We start from the raw sequence: 21038 nt of genomic DNA on the forward strand, positions 1-21038 counted from the left end.
AAACAGCCACCACCGCAGCAACACAGGACACCCACAAACAGCCACCACCATAACAGCACAGGACGCCCACAGACAGCCCTCACTGCAGCAGCACAGGATGCCCACAAAAACCCCCACCGCCGCAAAACAGGACACACACAGACAGCCCCCACCACCGCAGCACAGGACGTCCACAAACAGCCCCCACCGTAGCTTCACAGGACACCCACAAACAGCCACCACCATAACAGCACAGGACGCCCACAAACAGCCACCACCATAACAGCACAGGACGCACATAGACAGCCCTCACCGCTGGAGCACAAGACGCCCACAGACAACCCTCACCGCAGCAGCACAGGACATCCACAGAAAGCCGCCACCGCAGCAACACAGGATGCCCACAAACAGCCCCCACCGCCGCAGCACAGGATGCCCACAGACAGCCCTCATCACAGCAGCACTGGACGCCCACAGAGAGCCCTCACCGCCGCAGCACAGGACGCCCACAGACAGCCCCCACCACAGCAGCGCAGGACGAACACAGACAGCCCTCACGCCAGCAACACAGGACGCCCACAGACCGCTCTCACTGCAGCACAGGATGAACACAGACAACCCCTACTGCAGCAGCACAGGGAGCACACAGACAGCCCTCACCGCATCAGCACAGGACGAACACTGACAACCCTTACCGCAGCAACACAGGACGCCCACAGACAGCCCCCACTGCAGCAGCACAGGACGGCCACAGACAGCCCCCAACGCAGCAGCACAGGACGGCCACAGACAGCCCCCACCGCAGCAGCACAGGACGGCCACAGACAGCCCCCACCGCAGCAGCACAGGACGGCCACAGACAGCCCTCACCGCTGCAACACAGGACGGCCACAGACAGCCCTCACCGCAGCAGCACAGGACGGCCACAGACAGCCCTCACCGCAGCAGCACAGGATGGCCACAGACAGCCCCACCGCAGCAGCACAGGACAGCCACAGACAGCCCCCACCGCAGCAGCACAGGACGGCCACAGACAGCCCTCACCGCTGCAACACAGGACGGCCACAGACAGCCCTCACCACAGCAGCACAGGACGGCCACAGACAGCCCTCACCGCAGCAGCACAGGATGGCCACAGACAGCCCCACCGCAGCAGCACAGGACGGCCACAGACAGCCCCCACCGCAGCAGCACAGGATGGCCACAGACAGCCCCCACTGCAGCAGCACAGGACGGCCACAGACAGCCCCCACCGCAGCAGCACAGGACGGCCACAGACAGCCCCCACTGCAGTAGCACAGGATGGCCACAGACAGCCCTCACCACAGCAGCACAGGACGCAAACAGACAACCCTTGCCACAGCAGCACAGGACGCACAATGATAGGTCCCACCACAGGTAGGACACAAAGCAGGGTTCCCTTCCCCCAGACCTGTCTCACCTAGGACTGACCACATCCTGGGGCATCTGGAATAGCTCCTGCAGTTTACTCTCTTGTCCCACACCCACTTTGACCACGTAGGAGCTGGGGTCCACAGAACACTCCCAGTAATAGCGCCCCTGTGTGACGGCCACATCTCCCAGAACCAGCTCCATGGACACGTGGCAGCTTGTCATTAATCGCTCTGCAGCAAATAGCATGGGCACCCCTGGTACACTGCGCACTGCCCTGCGATCCTTACTGACCACCAGCCGATCACGCGGAAATCCACAACTGCTGTCCAGGAAGAAGTTCAGAACTAGGGAGAGAAAATGACAATCCATGAGACCATGGGATGATGACGAGAGGTGGATTCGTACATGGGACAAGGCAGTCCCTGGGGCCACAAACCGGATGAGGCATGCTCCTTGTGGATGCACATCAGACGAGCCGCGCTCCCTGGGGCCACATACTGGACATGGCGTCCTCCCTGGGGCTGCATGCTGGACGAGACATGCTTTCTGGGGTCGCACACCAGACGAGGCACTTCCTGGGGCTGCACATCGAGTGAGGTGCGCTCCCTGGGGCCGCATACTGGACGAGGCGTGCTCCCTGGGGGCCGTATACTGGATGAGAAGTGCTCCATGGGGCCGCACGAGACACACTCTTTGGGGTCACACACCTGAAGAGGCGTGCTCTCTGAGACTGCATACCAGAAGAGGCACACTCCATGGGGCCACAAACAAGACGAGGTGCACTATATGAGGCCACACACCAGACAAGGAGTGCTCTTTGAAGCCGCACACCGTATGAGGCGCGCTCCCTGGGGTGGCACTCTGGGCAGGGTGCTCTCACTCAGTTGCACACTGGACAGGGCATTGTCCCTGGGGCCGCTCACTGGATAAGGCGTGCTCCCTGGAGCCGCACACTGGACGAGGAGCGCTCTCTGAGGCCGCACACCGTATGAGGCACGCTCTCTGGAGCCATACACCAGAGGAGACGTGCTCCCAGGGGCCGCACACAGGATGGGGCACGCTCTCTGGGGCAGAACTCTGGACAGGGTGTGCTCTCTAGGGACCCATACAAGACAGGGAGCGCTGTCTGAGGTCACACACCAGACAAGGCATGGTCTCTGAAGCCACACACCAGATGAGGCACACTCCCTAGAGCCACATACTGGACAGGGCATGGTCCCTGGAGCCGCACACTGGACAAAGAGCGCTCCCTGAGGCCGCACACTGGACGTGACACGCTCCCTGAGGCCGCACGCTGGACGAGACATGCTTCCTGGGGCCGCACACTGGATGAGGCACCAGGGCTGTGGAGTCGGAGGCTATTTTGGTGGAGTCCGTGTCATGAAAATTGAGGAGTCGGAGTTGGAGGTTTTACTGACTCCACAGCCCTGTCAGGGTTGTGAAGTAGAAGTCATGGAGTCGGAGCTCATTTTGGTGGAGTCAGTGTCAGGAAAATTGAGGAGTCGGAAGTTTGGCTTACCGAATCCACAGCCCTGTGAGGAAGGTGCAGCGCCCCAGAGTCCTGGTCGTTGCAGTAATGTTGTTCTTCCACCAGGGGGAGCAATATTACGTCTGGAGGCAATAAAGGAGATCTTCTGTCCAGGTATCACTATCCACACAACACACTTCACACTCCAGCCACCAGGGGGAGCAAAGGTTCTATCTACTAGGCCACTCCTCACATATAGGTAAAACTGGTGGGTTGGTTAGGAGGTTAGACAGTCAGAACCCGACGGAGTTTGGGAGAAGCTGGCTGGAGTGGGTTCCAACCAGATCCAGACTGCGGTCTGGGGTTAACGAGGGTCCACGGAGCTGCGCCTGCCCCACGTGCGGCAGCATCCAAAGAGAGAGACATTGAAGAGAAGCGTATTGTAGTGAGTGAGAAACAAAGTCATAGCAAAAGGAGAGGAAACCAGAAGGAGTTCTGTCCTGTGAGAGGCTGCCTCCTTCTGAAGCACAGGAATACCGGTGGCCAGAATACCGAGGGAGTAAGGATCTCTATGCTTTACTTCAGAGACTGGCAAGACAGTTAATTCTACGTTGGCTGCCCGACCTTTATACACAGGAGACACGGTGGCAACTTGTGGGGGCCGGGGTGTCTCTAGGGTCCCTATAAAAAGCCTCAGGCCACCAGTCATACGTGTTTTGTTCTATCCGACCACGGGGAACAGTGAGAGGAGTAATAACAGTGAGGGCCTTATTGGAGCTTATGCAAGTAGGGACCTACTGTGTTACTGTGCGCATAGGAAGGCTATTGAATTCCACCTGGATAAGGGGACTCTGGATTTGCCTTCAGACCGGCTGGACTCTGCCTACCCTGTGATCCGGTGTCCTGGACTGTGGACACTGAAGCCTTCAGTAAAGGTAAAGAGACTGCAACCTTGTGTCCTCGTTATTCACTGCGCCTCACACCATCCACCATCTACACCTCTGGGAAGCCCTGGGGATACACTTCACCTGTGGGAAGGTATACCATCTAGCTGCCATAACATCACCCCAGCGGACCCCTAAGCAGCGTCGGTCATCCTGACCGAATACCACAGGTGGCGTCACGAACACTTCCCCTTTAAAGACCTTTCCCAAAACTACAAAAACTCTATTCCTTTTATTGGACGTCCCTCAAAGGGCCACGGATTGGGTCGGGCCACCGTGACATCCCCCGAACTGAAGGACCCGGTGCTGAGTACCCCATTGCCCTTCATGGGGGCGATCCAAAGGCTCTCTGGGGCCACACACTGGATGAGGCACGCTCCCTGAGGCCGCACATTGGACGAGACATTCAATTTTGGCACACTCCCTGGGGCTGCATACTGGATGAAGCACGCTCCCTGGAGCCGCATACTGGACAAGGCACTCTCCCCCTGGGGCCGCACACTGGCTGAGGCACGCTCCCTAGGGCCGCACACTGTACGAGGCACGCTCTCTGGGGCTGCACACTGGACGAGGCGTGCTCCCTTGGGCCGCACGCTGGACGAGACGCGCTCCCTGGGGCCGCACAATGGATGAGGCGCGGTCTCTAGGGTAGCACACCAGACCCTCGGGGCCGCAAGCTGGATGAGGTGTGCTCCCTGGGGCCGCACACTGGACAAGGCACGCTCCCTGGGGCTGCACACTGGAAGAGGCGTGCTCCCTGGGGCTGCACACTGGACGAGGCGCGCTCCCTGGGGCTGCACACTGGACGAGGCGTGCTCCCTGGGGACACACACTGAACGAGGCGCACTCCCTGGGGTCGCACACTAGACCCTTGGGGCCACACGCTGGATGAGGCGTGCTCCCTGGGGCCGAACACTGGCCAAGGCACGCTCCCTGGGGCTGCACACTGGACGAAGCACGCTCCCTGGGGCTGCACACTGGACGAGGCGTGCTCCCTGGGGACGCAGACTGGACGAGGCGCACTCCCTGGGGTCGCACACTAGACCCTTGGGGCCACACGCTGGATGAGGCGTGCTCCCTGGGGCCGCACACTGGCCAAGGCACGCTCTTTGGGGTCGCACACCAGAATCGGGGCTGCACACTGGACGAGGCATGCTCCCTGGGGCTGCACACTGGAAGAAGCGCGCTCTCTGGGGTCGCACACCAGACGAGGCGCGCTCTCTGGGCCTGTACAATAACTCTGATTGGCTAGGACTTTACTAGCCTAGCAGTGATTACAGGTGAATTTACGGCAGATGTCATCATTACAGCGGATCATCAACTGTGAATCACTAACACATAAAAAGCAATGGCCGCCGCTCCCTTTCACAGCTCCAGAAGCGACGAGCCTCCCCGGTGGACACGTACCTGGCGCAGGGGGGGTGTGCAGATAGATGTCCTCGCTGTATTCCCCATATCCCGCCTTGTTGTAGCCACGCACCCGCAGCACGTACATGCTGGCGATATCTGGGCTCTCCAACACAGTGCTGAGGCTCCACACCTCCTCCCGTCGCTGCCACAACTTTAGGGTCTTGTGTTTCGGGTCAATCTTCCGGTACTCTATGGTGTAATGCCAGGCGGGGGCAGAGTCCTGTGGGAGTCGCCAGCTCAGGTAGATCTGGTCGTAGGCGTATGTCCGCTGCGTGTCAATGACCGGCGCATGTGGAGCTGCAAGAGAAGCAGCGACATTGAGTGAGATAGAGGGCAGAGGCAGGAGAAGCGACAGGAGGGACGCAGGGAGCATTCCATGCTAAGAGAGGGAAGAAAGACCCCCGAAACTGTAGACCAGAGATCGAGCAGGAGGATGGAAGGATGAAGGAAGAGGATGGGAGTTATCCCCCGCACAGGACGGAGACTGGCAGCAGTAAGGGGGAGGTGAGGGCAGGAGATTGTGGTGGTCACTTGCCTCTGCTATCTCCTGGACTGGACATCACCCTGAGAGCCCTACAAACAGAGAGAGGGACATGTGGGTGTGAGGAGGGCCACGGACGGGCGGGCGGGGGCCCTCCGGGAAGTCGCCAGCTCCCCACTATCACCGGGGAGAACAGGCATGGAGGTTCCGCATGGTGACACCTTCAAATGAATGGAAGTGAATGACAAAGCGTTAACATCCAGCACATGCGGCAGAGATGACCCTGCCTGGGTGATCCCGGGCGCTGCTCAGGATTATCCTGTGGAGACAGGGGGTTATCATGGAGGAGGCTGACCCAGTAGACATCACTTCATATGTAGCGTTTACCTCTAACGAAGTTCAGCTCTGTCAGCAGCTTCAACTCGCGGCTCACGTCCAGTTTGATGGGTGGCAAAGGGGAACAGGCTGCAGGGCGGAAACTCTGGACAGATTCTAGAGCTCGGGCGATCCTGGAGAGGAATGAGATGGTTACTGACATGTCCTCTGTGCCTGCAAAACCCACCACAGAGGTGTCCTGCACTGTGCCAACCCCCTCAGTAATCACTCTACCCCGCCCCCCCAGATGCCTTACACTACGCCTACCACCTCGGTAATCACTCTACTCCACCCCCGAGATGCCTTGCACTACACCCATCTTTTCAGTAATCACTCTGCCCCACCCCCAGATGCCTTGCACTACACCCACCCCCTTGGTAGTCACTCTGCCCTGCTCCTGAGAAGCCCTGCACTACACCCCCCCACTTTGTAATCACTCTGCCCTGCCCCCGAGGTACATACCGCTCATGCAGCTGCTTGGCTGCCAGGACAAAACAGGGCTGCTCGGTCTCCTTCATCACCTCGTGGGCATAGCTCACCAGGCCGGAGTTTTCCAGTAGGGACTGGCGCTCCCACACCTGGGCCTCCAGAAGGCAGCGCCGCTCCCGCTGTCGCTCTGTGATGTCCCGCATCAGGGCTGCCTGCTTCTCATCCAGGGCAGAGCGAAGGGCGCCGACCAGCTGCACCACCTCCTCCTGAGCTTTGGCTCCATGCAACTGTGAAGAGGATTCTGGGTCATGAGTGGGCAGAATCAGTGTGTGATGAAAGGGTGGAGCCCAAGGCAAGAAAAATCTGGTAGGAAGGCGAATGAGCAGGCAGGAGATAGGAGCCATGTTAGAGGTGATGGGCAGGGTTATGGTTAGGAGTGGGGCTATGGTTAGAAGGGGCAGGATTATGGCTAGAAGGGGTGGGGCTATGGTTAGAAGGGGCAGGGTTATGGCTAGAAGGGGTGGGGCTATGATTATAAGGGACAGTTATGGTTAGAAGGGGCGGGGCTATGGAGTGACAAGTCAGGAGGGTTGTGAGCTGGGTCCTCTCACCTCCGTCTGCTTCATGCTGTCCTCCAGCTCACTGATCTGTCCCTGCACAATGTGCTGACTGCCCAAGATGTACGCCAGCGTCTTACCCAGTTTATCCTGCAACACATATAGATTATACACACACAGCACTTATATATACGAAAGTCTACACACCCCTATAAAATGCCAAGTCTTTATCTTGTAAATTATCCTACAAGAAGAAACATTGCAGAACTTCTATCTTTAACCATCACCTTTATCACCATAATCTGGTGAGAGACAAATTGAAATCATTTTGAGGGGAACATAAAAATAAACCACAATAATGTGGTTGCATAAGTGTGTGAAAACCCTCCTATAATTTCGGTTGTGTTCAGAATCAGCTGATCACATTGCCCCTCATGTTGCATAGTGGTCAGTGCTCAGCCGCAGTCATTTACAGCCATTCTGATTAACCCCAGAGAAAGTGTTGCTGCTCTAGGAGGATTTTCCTGCCTGACATTTCTGTTAACAGCCGACAACACAGCAAAGGATCTCATTGTGAAAAGTTGTCAGTCAGGAGAAGGGGACAAAAATATTTCCCAGGCATTAGATCGACCATGGACACTGAAAACGTCATCAAGTAGGGGTTGAAATCCGGCACAACAGTGACATTACCGAGATTTGGACATCCCTCAGAAGTTTAGAAGAAGAACATCAGTACTGGAGGCTGCAAGAAGCTAACTGCAACATTAAAGGAGCTGCAGGAAATTTTGGGCAGTCCTGGTTGTGTTCTGCATGTGACCACAATGTCCCGTATTCTTCTTATCTCCAGCCTGTGGGGTCGGGGGAAAGATGGAGCCTGTTCTTACAAAAAAAACCCTCCAGGCCGGCGATGTTCCAGGCCAGAAGCAGAAAACGTGTTCTGTCTGATGAGACAGTGATCTTTATTGCAAAGCTGATATTCAGCAACACCAGTAGACCCCCAAATGCCCAAAAGAACGGCTTCACCAGGAGAAGATGGAAGGGCTGAGCCCAGACCTGAATCTGAGGGACAATCTGTGGTGACCTGAACAGGGTGCTGTACAGCTGATGTCCCCGCAATCTGACAGATGTGGAGCTGCTGCAAGGAGGAACTGGCAAAGATCGACAATTCTAGATGTGCCGTGCTGATAAACTACAACCAAAAAAGACTGAGCACTGCCGGAAAGTCACAGGGGACTGCAACAAAGTATTAGTCAGGGAGTGCAGATTTATGCATCCAGATTTATGCTCATTGACATTTTTTCCTGGTGGAAAAAAAAACAGTTTGTTGCTAAATGAGTCTGGGAGAAGATAAAGGTGGAAAAGGTTCAGAAATTATTCTTCTTGATAAGATTATTTACATGTCAAAAAGGTGGGATTTTTCAGCGGTGTGTAGACTTATCTGCTCTGTGTTTATCTATGTATGGTCTGTGTCTCCCTCTGCTGGTCAGCTGTATAACACAGTACTAACTAAAAAGCTCTGCAGTCAGAGAGCACCACCACCTGACAAGCGCAGACCTCTAACACCAGAAGCTCGGCGGTGACACTCCAAGATTACATTCACACCACACGTGGTCCTCTCACCTTCAAAGCCTGGTAGGCACTGATGATGGGAGTGATCTTGTGCCCGCTGTGCGTCCGCCGTACCCGGCAGATCTGACACACCAACCGCTGACACGTCTTACAGTACAGCATAACCTCCTCCTTGTGGTCCGGACACATCAGACCCTATAAAGAAAGGAACAAATCAGGGTCTCATAGTGGGTCATCAGTCAGGGTCACAGGGCCCCTCCATCAGTCAGAGACACCCCCCCCGTCTCCTGTCAGTAAGAGTCTCCCGTCAGTCAGGGTCTCACCGTCAGTCAGGGTCACAGGGCCCCTCCATCAGTCAGAGACACCCCCCCCCCCCCCCCCCGTCTCCTGTCAGTAAGAGTCTCCCGTCAGTCAGGGTCTCACCGTCAGTCAGGGTCACAGGGCCCCTCCATCAGTCAGAGACACCCCCCCCCCCCCCCCCCCGTCTCCTGTCAGTAAGAGTCTCCCGTCAGTCAGGGTCTCACCGTCAGTCAGGGTCACAGGGCCCCTCCATCAGTCAGAGACCCCCCCCCCCCCCCCGTCTCCTGTCAGTAAGAGTCTCCCGTCAGTCAGGGTCTCACCGTCAGTCAGGGTCACAGGGCCCCTCCATCAGTCAGAGACCCCCCCCCCCCGTCTCCTGTCAGTCAGGGTCTCACTGTCAGTCAGGGTTTTCCCGTCAGTCACTGTCTACCCATCAGCCAGGCAAATACTAGAAGAACAGCGCTCCATCCGGGTGTAGTAATGGACCGCTGTTCTTCTACTATTTGACTGTTTGGATTATCCAGGAAGGTTCCCTGGATTTGGAACGGGCGCCCCGATACGTGAGTGCTGTCAGCCCCCCTTCTTCTTATGTACCCGTCAGTCAGGGTCTCCCTGTCAGGGTCCACCAATCAGTCTGGGTCTACCTGTCAGTCAGGGTCTTCCCATCAGTCACAGTCTCCTCGTCAGTCACAGTCTCCCCGTCACTAAGTGCATCCCCGTCAGTAAGTGTATCCACGTCAGTCACAGTCTCCCCGTCAGTAACAGTCTCCCCGTCAGTCACGGACTCCTGTCAGTCATGGTCTCCCCATCAGTCACAGTCTCCCCATAAGTCAGGTTTTACCCGTCAGTCACAGGAGTTACAGGAGACTGTGACTGATGGGGAGATTCTTAGTGATGAGGAAACTCTTAGTGACGTGGAGACTTTGACTGATGGGGAGACCGTGACTGACGTGGATACACAGTCTCCCCGTCACTAAGAGTTTCCTCACCACTAAGAGTCTCCCCGTCAGTCACAGTCTCCCCGTCAGTCACAGTCTCCCCATCAGTCACGGTCTCCACCTCAGTCAGGGTCTACCCGCTAGTCAGGTTCTACCCGTCAGTCACAGTCTCCTCGTCAGTCACAGTCTCCTCCACAGTCACAGTCTCCCCGTCTAAGTGTATCCCTGTCAGTCAGGGTCTACCCTTCAGTCAGGTTCTCCTCGTCAGTCACAGTCTCTCAGTCACAGTCTCACCGTCAGTCAGGGTCTACCCGTCAGTCACAGTCTCCTCGTCAGTCACAGTCTCCTCCACAGTCACAGTCTCCTCTTCAGTAAGTGTATCCCCGTCAGTCAGGGTATACCCATCAGTCAGGTTCTCCTCGTCAGTCACAGTCTCCCCGTCAGTCAGGGTCACCAGTCAGTCAGGGTCTCATCGTCAGTCATGGTCTCCCCGTCAGTCAGGGTATCTCCGTCAGTCAGTCTCTCCATCAGTAAGAGTCTCCCTATCAGTCAGAGTCTCCCTGTCGGTCACAGTCTCCCCATCAGTCACAGTCCCCCCGTCAGTTAGTATCTCCCTGTCAGTAAGAGTTGCAAGGGTCTCCCAGTCAGAGTCACCCCATCACTGTACCATGTAACAGCCTTATACTGAATCTCCTAAAGTCGAGACTAGGGGAAACTATACCGCATGGATCTGTACTGGGAGAAGTGGGGGTCACAGGGATCTGTACTGGGAGCAGTAGGCAACACCGGAATCTGTACTGGGAGCAGTGGGGACCACAGGAATCTGTACTGGGAGGAGCGTAGACCACAGGGATATGTACTGGGAGCAGTAGGGACCACAGGGATCTGTACCAGGAGTAGTGGGGACTAGTGATGAGCGAGTGTGCTCGTTACTCGGGTTTTCTGAGTATTCGCGGGTGTTCTCCGAGTATTTTGGGTGTGCTCGTAGATTATGTTTGTGTCTCCGCAGCTGCATGATTTGCGGCTGCTAGACAGCCTGAATACATGTGGAGATTCCCTAACAAACAGGCAATCCCTGCATGTGTTCAGGCTGTACACTCACTCATCTCTAGTGGTGAACAAAGGGATCTGTACTGGGAAAAGTGGGGACCACAAGGATCTGTACTGGGAGCACTTGGGACAACAAGGATCTGTACTGGGAGCAGTGGGGACAACAAGGATCTGTACTGGGAGCAGTGGTGAGTGACCATAGGGATTTGCACAGGGAGCAGTTGGGACCACAAAGATCTGCACTGGGAGGTATGGGGACCGCTGGGATCCATACTGGGATGTGAAATGCCCAATGGGTACCACAGAGAGGAGGAAGAAAATATAAATTTAGGGACGCGGGCCATTTAACAGAGCAGGAGACAGAGACGTGCATGGGCGTGCGCATGAACACCTGACCCACCACCACAATCAGGGCCAGAGGCACCAACCGGCGAACACAGGTAAGTTCTAGGGCCCAGGGCGAATGGGAAAAGGGGAGAACACATCCTATTGGGTCTGTTGCCAGCACTGGCACTGGGCACCTACTCCCCCTCAAATACTCACCTATCCTCGTGCCAGGCAGCTGCTGTGTCTTCACAGCCTTCTGACTCTGCAACAGATGTTTCAGGGCAGAGGGCGCAATGCTGTCATCACGGCACGCTCAGCCTTTCTGTTCTGAGTACTATGTGGCCCACAATATACTGTATGGAGGAGCATTCTATGGGGCCTATGATATACTGAATAGAGGAACATTCAATGGGGTCCAATATATAATGTATGGAGGAGCATTCTATGGAGCCCATGATATACTGTATGGGGGAGCATTATATGAGGCCCTTGATATACTGTATGGAAGAGCATTCTGTGGGGCCCATTATATTCTGTGTGGAGGAGCACTCTATGGGGTCCATGATATACTGTATTGAGCATTCTAAGGGGCGCATTATATAATGTAGGGAAGAGCATTATATGGGGCCCATGATACATATCATGTATGGAGGAGCATTTTAAGGGGCCCATAATATACTGCATGGCAAAGCTTTCTATTGGGCCCATGATATGATGTACAGAGGAGTATTCTATGAAGACCATGATATACTGTATGGGGGAGCATTCTATGGGGCCCATGATATACTGTATGCAGGAGCATTCTATGGGGCCCATGATATATACTGCTTAGAGAAGCATTCTATGGGGCTCATGATATACTGTATGGAGGTGCATTATATAGGGCCCATGATGTACTGTATGGGAGAGCATTCTACGGGGCCCATGATATACTGTATGAAGGAGTATTATATGGAGCCTATGAAATACTGTAAGGAGGAGCATTATATGGGGCCCATTACATAATGTATGGAGAAGCATTCTATGGGGCCCATGATATACTGTATGGAGGAGTATTCTATGGGGCCCATTATATAATGTATTGAGGACCATTCTATGGGGCCCATGATATATATATACCGTATATTGTATGGAGGAGCATTCTGTGGGGCTCCTGATATACTGAATGGAATAGCATTCTATGGGGTCCATGATATACTGTATGGAGAAGCATTCTATGGGGCCCATTACATAAAATATGGAGGAGCATTCTTTGGGGCCCATGCTATATTGTATGGAGGAGGTTTCTAGGGGCCCATGATATAAGGCAGGGAGGAGCATTCTATGTGGCCATTATATACTCTATGCAGGAGCATTCTATGGGGCTCACAATATACTGTATGGAGGAGCATTCTCCTGGGCCCATGATATACTGTATGGAGGAGCATTCCATTGCATCCAAGATATACTGTATGGAGGAGTATTATATGGAGCCCATGATATACTGTATGCCGGAGCATTCAATGGGGCCCATGACATACTGTATGGAGGAGTATTATATGGGGTCCATGATAAACTGTATAAAGGAGCATTATATGGGGCCCCTGATATTCTGCATAGAGGAGTATTATATGCAGCCCATGATATACTATATGGAGGAGTATTATATGGGGCCCATGATATACTGTATGAAGGAGCATTATATGGGGCCCATGATATACTGTATGGAGGAGCATTCAATGGGACCCATGATATACTATATGGAGGAGCATTATATGGGGCCCATGATATACTGTATGGAGGAGTATGCTATGGGGCCCATGCTATACTGTATGGAGGAGCATTCTAGGGGCCCATGATATACTGCATGTAGGAGCATTATATGGAGCGTATGTTATGCTGTAGAGAGGAGCATTCTATGGCGCTCATGATATACTGTAAGGAAGTTTACTCTATGTGGCCCATTATATACTGTATACGGGAGAATTCTATGGGGCCAATGACATACTGTATGTAGGAGCATTGTAGGGGTCAATGATATACTGTATGGAGGAACATTCTAGGGGCCCATGAAATACTGTATGGAGGAGCATTCTAGGGGTCTATGATATACTGTATGGAGGAGCATTCTATGGAGCTCATAATAAACTGTGTGGAGAAGCATTCTATGGGGCCCATAATAAACTGTGTGGAGAAGCATTCTATGGGGCCCATAATAAACTGTGTGGAGAAGCATTCTATGGGGCCTATGATACACTATATGGAGGAGCATTCTATGGGACCCATGATATACTATATGGAGGAGCATTATATGGGGCCCATGATATACTGTATGGAGGAGTATGCTATGGGGCCCATGCTATACTGTATGGAGGAGCATTCTAGGGGCCCATGATATGCTGTATAAAGGAGCATTATATGGGGCCCCTGATATTCTGCATGGAGGAGTATTATATGGAGACCATGATATACTGTATGGAGGAGTATTATATGGGGCCCATGATATACTGTATGAAGGAACATTATATGGGGCCCATGATATACTGTATGGGGGAGCATTATATGGGGTCCATGATATACTGTATGGAAGAGTATTCTATGGAGCCCATGATATACTGTATGGATAATCATTCTATGAGGCCCATGATATACTGTATGGAGAATCATTCTATGGGGCCCATGATATACTGCATGGATTAGCATTCCGTGGGGCCCATGATATACTATATGGAGTAGCATTCTATGGGGCCCATAATAAACTGTGTGTAGAAGTATTCTATGGGGCCCATGATATACTTTATGGAGGAGCATTCTATGGGACTCATGATATACTATATGGAGGAGCATTATATGGGGCCCATGATATACTGTATGGAGGAGTATGCTATGGGGCCCATGCTATACTGTATGGAGGAGCATTCTAGGGGCCCATGATATACTGTATGGATGAGTATTATATACAGTAGGGCCCATGTTATACGGTATGGAGGAGCATTCTATGGGACCCATGATATACTGTATGGAAGAGCATTCTATGGGGCCCATGATATAATGTATTGAGCATTCTGTGGGGCTTATGATATATTGTATGGAGGAGCATTCTCTGGGGCCCATGATATACTGTATGGAGGAGCATTCTATGGGGCCCATGATACACTGTATGGAGGAGCATTCTATGGGGCTTATGATATATTGTCTGGAGGTATGGAGGAGCATTCTATGGGGCCCATTTATATACTCTATGGAGGAGCATTATATGGGGCCCATGGTACATTACAGAGGATGGAGGCCTCACCTATATTACACGGATTGGAAGCCTCCCCTATATTACATGGGATGGAGGCCTCTTCTATATTACACGGAAAAGAGGCCTCTCCTATATTACACAGGACGGATGCCTCTCCTATATTACACGGGATGGAGACCTCTCCTATATTACATGGGATGGAGGCCATTCCTATATTACACTGGACAGAGACCTCTCCTGTATTACACAGGACGGAGACCTCTCCTAAATTACACAGGACGGATGCCCTGCTTTCTTTTGGGAGTGCCTTCTTTCTTTTGAGATGTCTGCTTTTTTTTAGCGGTGCAGTCTTTCTTTTGGGGGTGCCTGCTTTCATTTGAGGGTGTCTGCTTTATTTTGGGGATGCCCTTCATGGGAGAAAAATAGATGAAATAATGATTCCCGCAGGAATGATTGCCCATCTCCAGACTCCTCATATTGCAATAAACAATCCCTTCAAGGACCATTTACACTTGGAAATTATTGACTACACTGAAAATAGAATGGACAGACATCAGCAGTACAACTTTATGAAAACTAGACAGCAATAGGTTGTGACTTGGGTGAAGACAAGCAAGAAAATCACTGACAGTTGGGTGGCCAATGCGCTAGAAGCAGACTACATGGACAAGAGGCGCTCATTTAAGGAAAGCGATAATACTGGACATGAGAAATTCGGGTCAATGATTCTAAAGGCAACAAGAAATTCATGATGGAAATCAGGGTTTGGAGAGCTATGATGATGCTCCACAATATGAGGACACAATTATATTTGAATAAATCTTGACTTTTTTGTTAGGAATAAATGTGGATTGTTGTTCTTGAAATAAAATAAGACATCCCCCTGAAAATAAGCCCTAAGGCATCTTTTGGGGCAAAAAATAATACAGTAACAGAGAGCCAGGGTCTCCCCATCAGTAAAAGTCTCAGGGTCTCCTCATCAGTCAGGGTCTCCCCATCAGTAAAAGTCTCAGGGTCTCCCAGTCAGTCAGGGACTCCCCATCAGTAAGAGTCTCAGGGTCTCCCAGTCAGTAAGAGTGAATCAGGGTCTCCCAGTCAGTAAGAGTCAGCCAGGGACTCCACATCAATAAGATTCTCAAGGTCTCCCAGTCAGTCAGGGTCTCCCCATCAGTAAGAGTCTCAGGGTCTCCCCATCAGTAAAAGTCTCAGGGTCTCCCAGTCAGTAAGAGTGAATCAGGGTCTCCCAGTCAGTAAGAGTCAGCCAGGGTCTACCCTTCAGTAAGAGTCTCAAGGTCTCACAGTCAGTAAGAGTCAGCCAGGGTCTCCCCATCAGTAAGAGTCTCAGGGTCTCCCCATCAGTAAGAGTCTCATGGTCTCCCAGTCAGTCAGGGTCTCCTCATCAGTAAGAGTTTCAGTGTCTCCGAGTCAGTAAGAGTCAGCCAGGGTATAGCCATCAGTAAGAGTCTCAGGGTCTCCCCATCAGTAAGAGTCTCATGGTCTCTCTGTCAGTCAGGGTCCCCCCATCAGTACGAGTCTCTGGGTCTCCGAGTCAGTAAGAGTCAGCCAGGGCATAGCCATCGGAAAGAGTCTCAAGGTCTCAGAGTCAGTAAGTTTGTCAAGGTCTCCCAGTCATTCAGGGTCTCCCCATCAGTAAGAGTCTCAGGGTCTCCCCATCAGTAAAAGTCTTAGCATCTCCCAGTAAGAGTGAATCAGAGTCTCCCAGTCAGTAAGACTCAGCCAGGGTCTGCTCATCAGTAAGAGTCTCAAGGTCTCACAGACAGTAAGAGTCATCCAGGGTCTCCCCATCAGTAAGATTCTCAAGGTCTCCCAGTCAGTCAGGGTCTCCCCATCAGTAAGAGTCTCAGGGTCTCCCAGTCAGTAAGAGTGAAACAGGGTCACCCAGTCAGTAAGAGTCAGCCAGGGTCTACCTATCAGTAAGAGTCTCAAGGTCTCATAGTCAGTAAGAGTCAGCCAGGGTCTTTCCATCAGTAAGAGTCTCAGGGTCTCCCCATCAGTAAGAGTCTCATGGTCTCCCAGTCAGTCAGGGTCTCCCCATCAGTAAGAGTCTCAGGGTTTCCCCATCAGTAAAAGTCTCTGGGTCTCCCAGTCAGTAAGAGTGAATCAGGGTCTCCCAGTCAGTAAGAGTCAGCCAGGGTCTACTCATCAGTAAGAGTCTCAAGCTCTCACAGTCAGTAAGAGTCAGCCAGGGTCTCCCCATCAGTAAGAGTCTCAGGGTCTCCCCACCAGTAAGAGTCTCATTGTCTCCCAGTCAGTCAAGGTCTCCCCATCAGTAAGAGTCTCAGGGTCTCCCCATCAGTAAGAGTCTCAGGGTCTCTCTGTCAGTCAGGGTCCCCCCATCAGTACGAGTCTCTGGGTCTCCGAGTCAGTAAGAGTCAGTCAGGGCATAGCCATCAGAAAGAGTCTCAGGGTCTCCGAGTCATTAAGATTGTCAAGGTCTCCCAGTCAGTCAGGGTCTCCCCATCAGCAAGAGTCTCAGGGTTTCCCCATCAGTAAAAGTCTCAGGGTCTCCCAGTCAGTAAGAGTGAATCAGGGTCTCCCAGTCAGTAAGAGTCAGCCAGGGTCTACTCATCAGTAAGAGTCTCAAGCTCTCACAGTCAGTAAGAGTCAGCCACGGTCTCCCCATCAGTAAGAGTCTCAGGGTCTCCCCATCAGTATGAGTCTCATGGTCGCCCAGTCAGTCAGGGTCTCACCATCAGTAAGAGTCTCAGGGTCTCCGAGTCAGTAAGAGTTATCCAGGGTATAGCCATCAGTAAGGGTCTCAGGGTCTCCGAGTCAGTAAAATTGCCAAGGTCTCCTAGTCAGTCAGGGTCTCCCCATCAGTAAGAGTCTCAGTGTCTCCGAGTCAGTAAGAGTCAGCCAGGGTATAGCCATCAGTAAGTCTCAGGGTCTCCCCACCAGTAAGAGTCTCATGGTCTCCCAGTCAGTCAGGGTCTCCCCATCAGTAAGAGTCTCAGTGTCTCCGAGTCAGTAAGAGTCAGCCAGGGTATAGCCATCAGTAAGAGTCTCAGTGTCTCTGAGTCAGTAAGAGTCAGCCAGGGTATAGCCATCAGTAAGAGTCTCAGGGTCTCCCCACCAGTAAGAGTCTCATGGTCTCCCAGTCAGTCAGGGTCCCCCCATCAGTAAGAGTCTCAGGGTCTCCGAGTCAGTAAGAGTCAGCTAGGGCATAGCCATCAGTAAGAGTCTCAGGGTCTCCCCACCAGTAAGATTCTCAAGGTCTCCCAGTCAGTCAGGGTCTCCCCATCAGTAAGAGTCTCAGGGTCTCCCCGTCAGTAAAAGTCTTAGCGTCTCCCAGTAAGTAAGAGTGAATTAGAGTCTTCCAGTCAGTAAGAGTCAGCCAGGGTCTGCTCATCAGTAAGAGTCTTAGCGTCTCCCAGTAAGTGTGAATCAGAGTCTCCCAGTCAGTAAGAGTTAGCCAGGGTCTGCTCATCAGTAAGATTCTCAGGGTCTTCCCATTAGTCAGGGTTAACCCATCATTAAGAGTCTCAGGGTCTCCCTGTAAGTAAGGGTCTCCCCATCAGTAAGAGTCTCACAGTTGCCCAATTAGTAAGAGTCAATCAGGGTCTCCCCATCAGTAAGAATCTCAGAGTCTCCCCGTCAGCCAGAGTCTCCCCAACAGTAAGAGTCTTAGGGTCTCCCCATTACTCAGGGTCTCCCAGTCAGTAGGAGTCTCAGGGTCTCCCCATCAGTAAGAGACTCAGGTTCTCCCCATTAGGCCGGAGTCACACTAGTGTACAATACAGACGAGTGCTATGCGAGAAAATATCACATAGCACTCGGACCAGTGTCACATCGCCGTTTTTTTTCTCGGGCGTATTCTATGTGCAAGTGAAATCTCAGCATGCTGTGATTTTACGCGTATATCGGCCGAGTCTCGCCAATGTAAGTCTATGGGTGCGAGAAAAAAAACGGACACCACACGGACCATCAGTGTGACTTGCGAGAAATACGCAACCATTTTCCTCATTTCAGCCCATTGAACCATTAAATTCATTGGGGAAAAGCAGTGAGAAATGTAAAGCCATACACATGTCATACGGATGTCATACAGATACATAGATGTGAGGAAATCTCATCATCGTATTGCAAACACATTACACACGGATGATCATACGGAGAACATTTGTGCGACTCTCGGCCGAAAGAATAGGACCAATTTTTCATACGTTGCGTCTGACTCTGGCCTTAGTCAGGGTCTTCCCATCAGTAGGTCTCAGGGTCATCCCATTACTGAAGGTCTCCCTATCAGTGTCTCCCTCAGGGTCTCCCTATCATAACAGTCTCAGGTTCTTTGTGTACAAAAAAGAAAAGAGGCAATATTAATATATTTGAACAGCTTTGGGCTGTCTGGATGGATGAACCAGGGCTCCCATCAAGGCAATTAGTGAGATATACTGTAGATTGGGCTTGATTTAATAAAGAGGATTACGAGAGATATGATTCATGTTTTTTCCATGAGCAATAATAATGATTGCACGACTAGAAGCTCCAAAAGGAGATGTTTTCTTTCTAGGCATTACAGTGGTGATGACTATATGTTTTGTCCTTTTTTTTGTAAATGGGAACTTTTGTTTTTAATTTAAATTTGGTCTTTCCCTTTCCTTGTCCCATCGGATAATGTGGTCTTGTAAAAATCGATGGAAAAGTTCAATAAAGATACTTTATTAGTCAGGGTCTCCCCATCAGTGAGAGTCTCAGGGTCTCCCCATTAAACAGGGTCTCACCATCAGTAAGAGTCTCAGGGTCCCCTAGTCAGTCAGGGTCTCCCCATCAGTAAGAATATCAGGGTCTCCCAGTCAGTATGAGTCAATCAAGGTCTCCCCGTCAGTTAGATTCTCCCCATCAATAAGAATCTCAGGGTCTCCCCGTCAGTCAGGGTCTCTCAGTCTTCCTCTCGAGCAGGGTCTGCTCATAAGTCAGGAGCTTAGCGCCTTCCTATATGCCAATGGCTTCACCTTTGGTTTGAAGCTCATGGTGGGAGGCGTGGGCTCGTGCTGGGCCTTCTGAGTGCCCCAGGGATGGTAGAGCTTGAAGCATTCGTTGCAGAAGCTGGCCCGACACTCGATGCAGCCTTTACTGGCCTCCTGCTGTGGTGGTTTACAGAACTGGCACATGATGGCGGTGCTGATGTTCACTGTCTGCCGGTACCGCTCTACCACACGCTCCAGGGTCAGGTTTCGGAAAAGATTGCCCAGACCCCTTTCACCGAGGTCCACATCATGCTGGCAGGAAGGACATGGGAAAAGCACGCTCTGTGTGTGCCCGCTGCACCGCTTCCTCCCTGGGTACGTACCAAAACCTGCTGAAGAGATGGCACAGTGACCGAACTTGTCCTGAGAGTAACAATGCAGCATATGGCCCCCACATAGATCTGGAGCTGGCTCAGCCTCCGCACCTGACATGTAGAAAGGCACAATATATGCTGGGGTTACCTGACTTCATCAGCCGTTCCTGCTTGAGGACCACTCTCCGGCCCTGCCTTGGGCTCCGGGTGGAGGGCGAGGATGCGGGGGAGTTGGGCTCGGAGTTGGGGTCACACACGTAGCCCCTCTGCATCAAGATCTCGCTGGCACACACCTGGCACACGTTGTGCTTACACGGCAGGATGACTGGGTGCTTGTACATCTCCTTACACACTGGACACAAGAGCTCACGCTCCATGTTCTTCATACTGGTCTGTAATGACAGAAAGGAGAAGAGTCATGTAACCGGTACTCCACGTGGCCCCCTGTACCATAATCCCAGAAGTCGGACAGTGTGAGGGTTCCTTGCTCACCTCCTGCCACGGATCCCACCATGCTACCACCAATATGTCACAGATCCCACCGGATATGTCAGGTATCCCAACCACTATGTCATGGTTCATGGGGAAGATACCTTTATCATCCCCACCACTCACACCAATTTGTCACGAACCGGGGTTGTTTGGTTGCCCCTGGCTCCTTCTGAAGGGGATTTATCTATATCCCACTTCCCAGCTCCAGTTTGGAACGTGCAGCTTTCTGGCGCCCCCCTTACCCTCAGGTCAGACAGGGTACTGCACCTAGGGTAATTAGTCACCAGAAAGGCTGCTTGCTATGTACTGGCTATTGGGCTCGCTGCAGCGAGGGTGATATAACTACTCCCACTCAGGCGGGAACAATAATTATCAAGGCTGCCGTCGCTACAAAGCCTCCCAAACACACAGAGCAAAGTATGCTGCCACAAGCTCCGATTTTTCAAAGTATTGACGGGTCTGGAGCCAACCCAATCAGTAGCGTAATTCACTTCTGAGGATGCGACAGTTCCTTTAGAGCATGGAGAGACAAGTTAGTAATTTTATATTTTACTCCAAAAAAAGGTAGGCAATGTTTACAAGGTATAAAAAAGATATTATAAAGAAGACAAAATCATGTGTACATTACAAATAAAAGGATTAAAATTGAAAAAACACTTACATAGCATTCAGATCATTTCATCTCCTGTTTGCCCATGTGCTCAGAAGATACATCAAGATGCATGTCACATCTATAGAGCAGTTGTACCCTGGGCAAAAAGACTTCAGAAGACTGCTCGCTTCACTACTTGTTTCT

The 21038-nt window shown here is 52.1% G+C and overlaps 1 protein-coding gene across 5 annotated transcripts in view; it reads right to left on the reverse strand.

The window, feature by feature from the left end:
* Window positions 1–21038, reverse strand: part of TRIM46 (tripartite motif containing 46) — a 131595-nt gene that overhangs the window by 1850 nt on the left and 108707 nt on the right. For 3 of the 5 annotated variants that reach the window (XM_077256016.1, XM_077256007.1, XM_077255992.1), the window contains 8 exons: window positions 19899–20142; window positions 19422–19768; window positions 8659–8802; window positions 7093–7188; window positions 6515–6768; window positions 6065–6186; window positions 5194–5493; window positions 1421–1718 (listed from right to left, as the gene is read on the reverse strand). In XM_077256016.1, coding sequence (XP_077112131.1) covers window positions 1421–1718; window positions 5194–5493; window positions 6065–6186; window positions 6515–6768; window positions 7093–7188; window positions 8659–8802; window positions 19422–19768; window positions 19899–20136 — 1799 coding nt within the window. In that variant the 5' untranslated portion in view covers window positions 20137–20142. The remainder of the gene's footprint in view (window positions 1–1420; window positions 1719–5193; window positions 5494–6064; window positions 6187–6514; window positions 6769–7092; window positions 7189–8658; window positions 8803–19421; window positions 19769–19898; window positions 20143–21038) is intronic. The other 2 variants (XM_077255991.1, XM_077255998.1) reach the window with 1 other exon arrangement.

The sequence above is a fragment of the Ranitomeya variabilis genome, chromosome 1, assembly GCF_051348905.1.
Source record: "Ranitomeya variabilis isolate aRanVar5 chromosome 1, aRanVar5.hap1, whole genome shotgun sequence".
Taxonomy (NCBI): Eukaryota; Metazoa; Chordata; class Amphibia; order Anura; family Dendrobatidae; genus Ranitomeya; species Ranitomeya variabilis.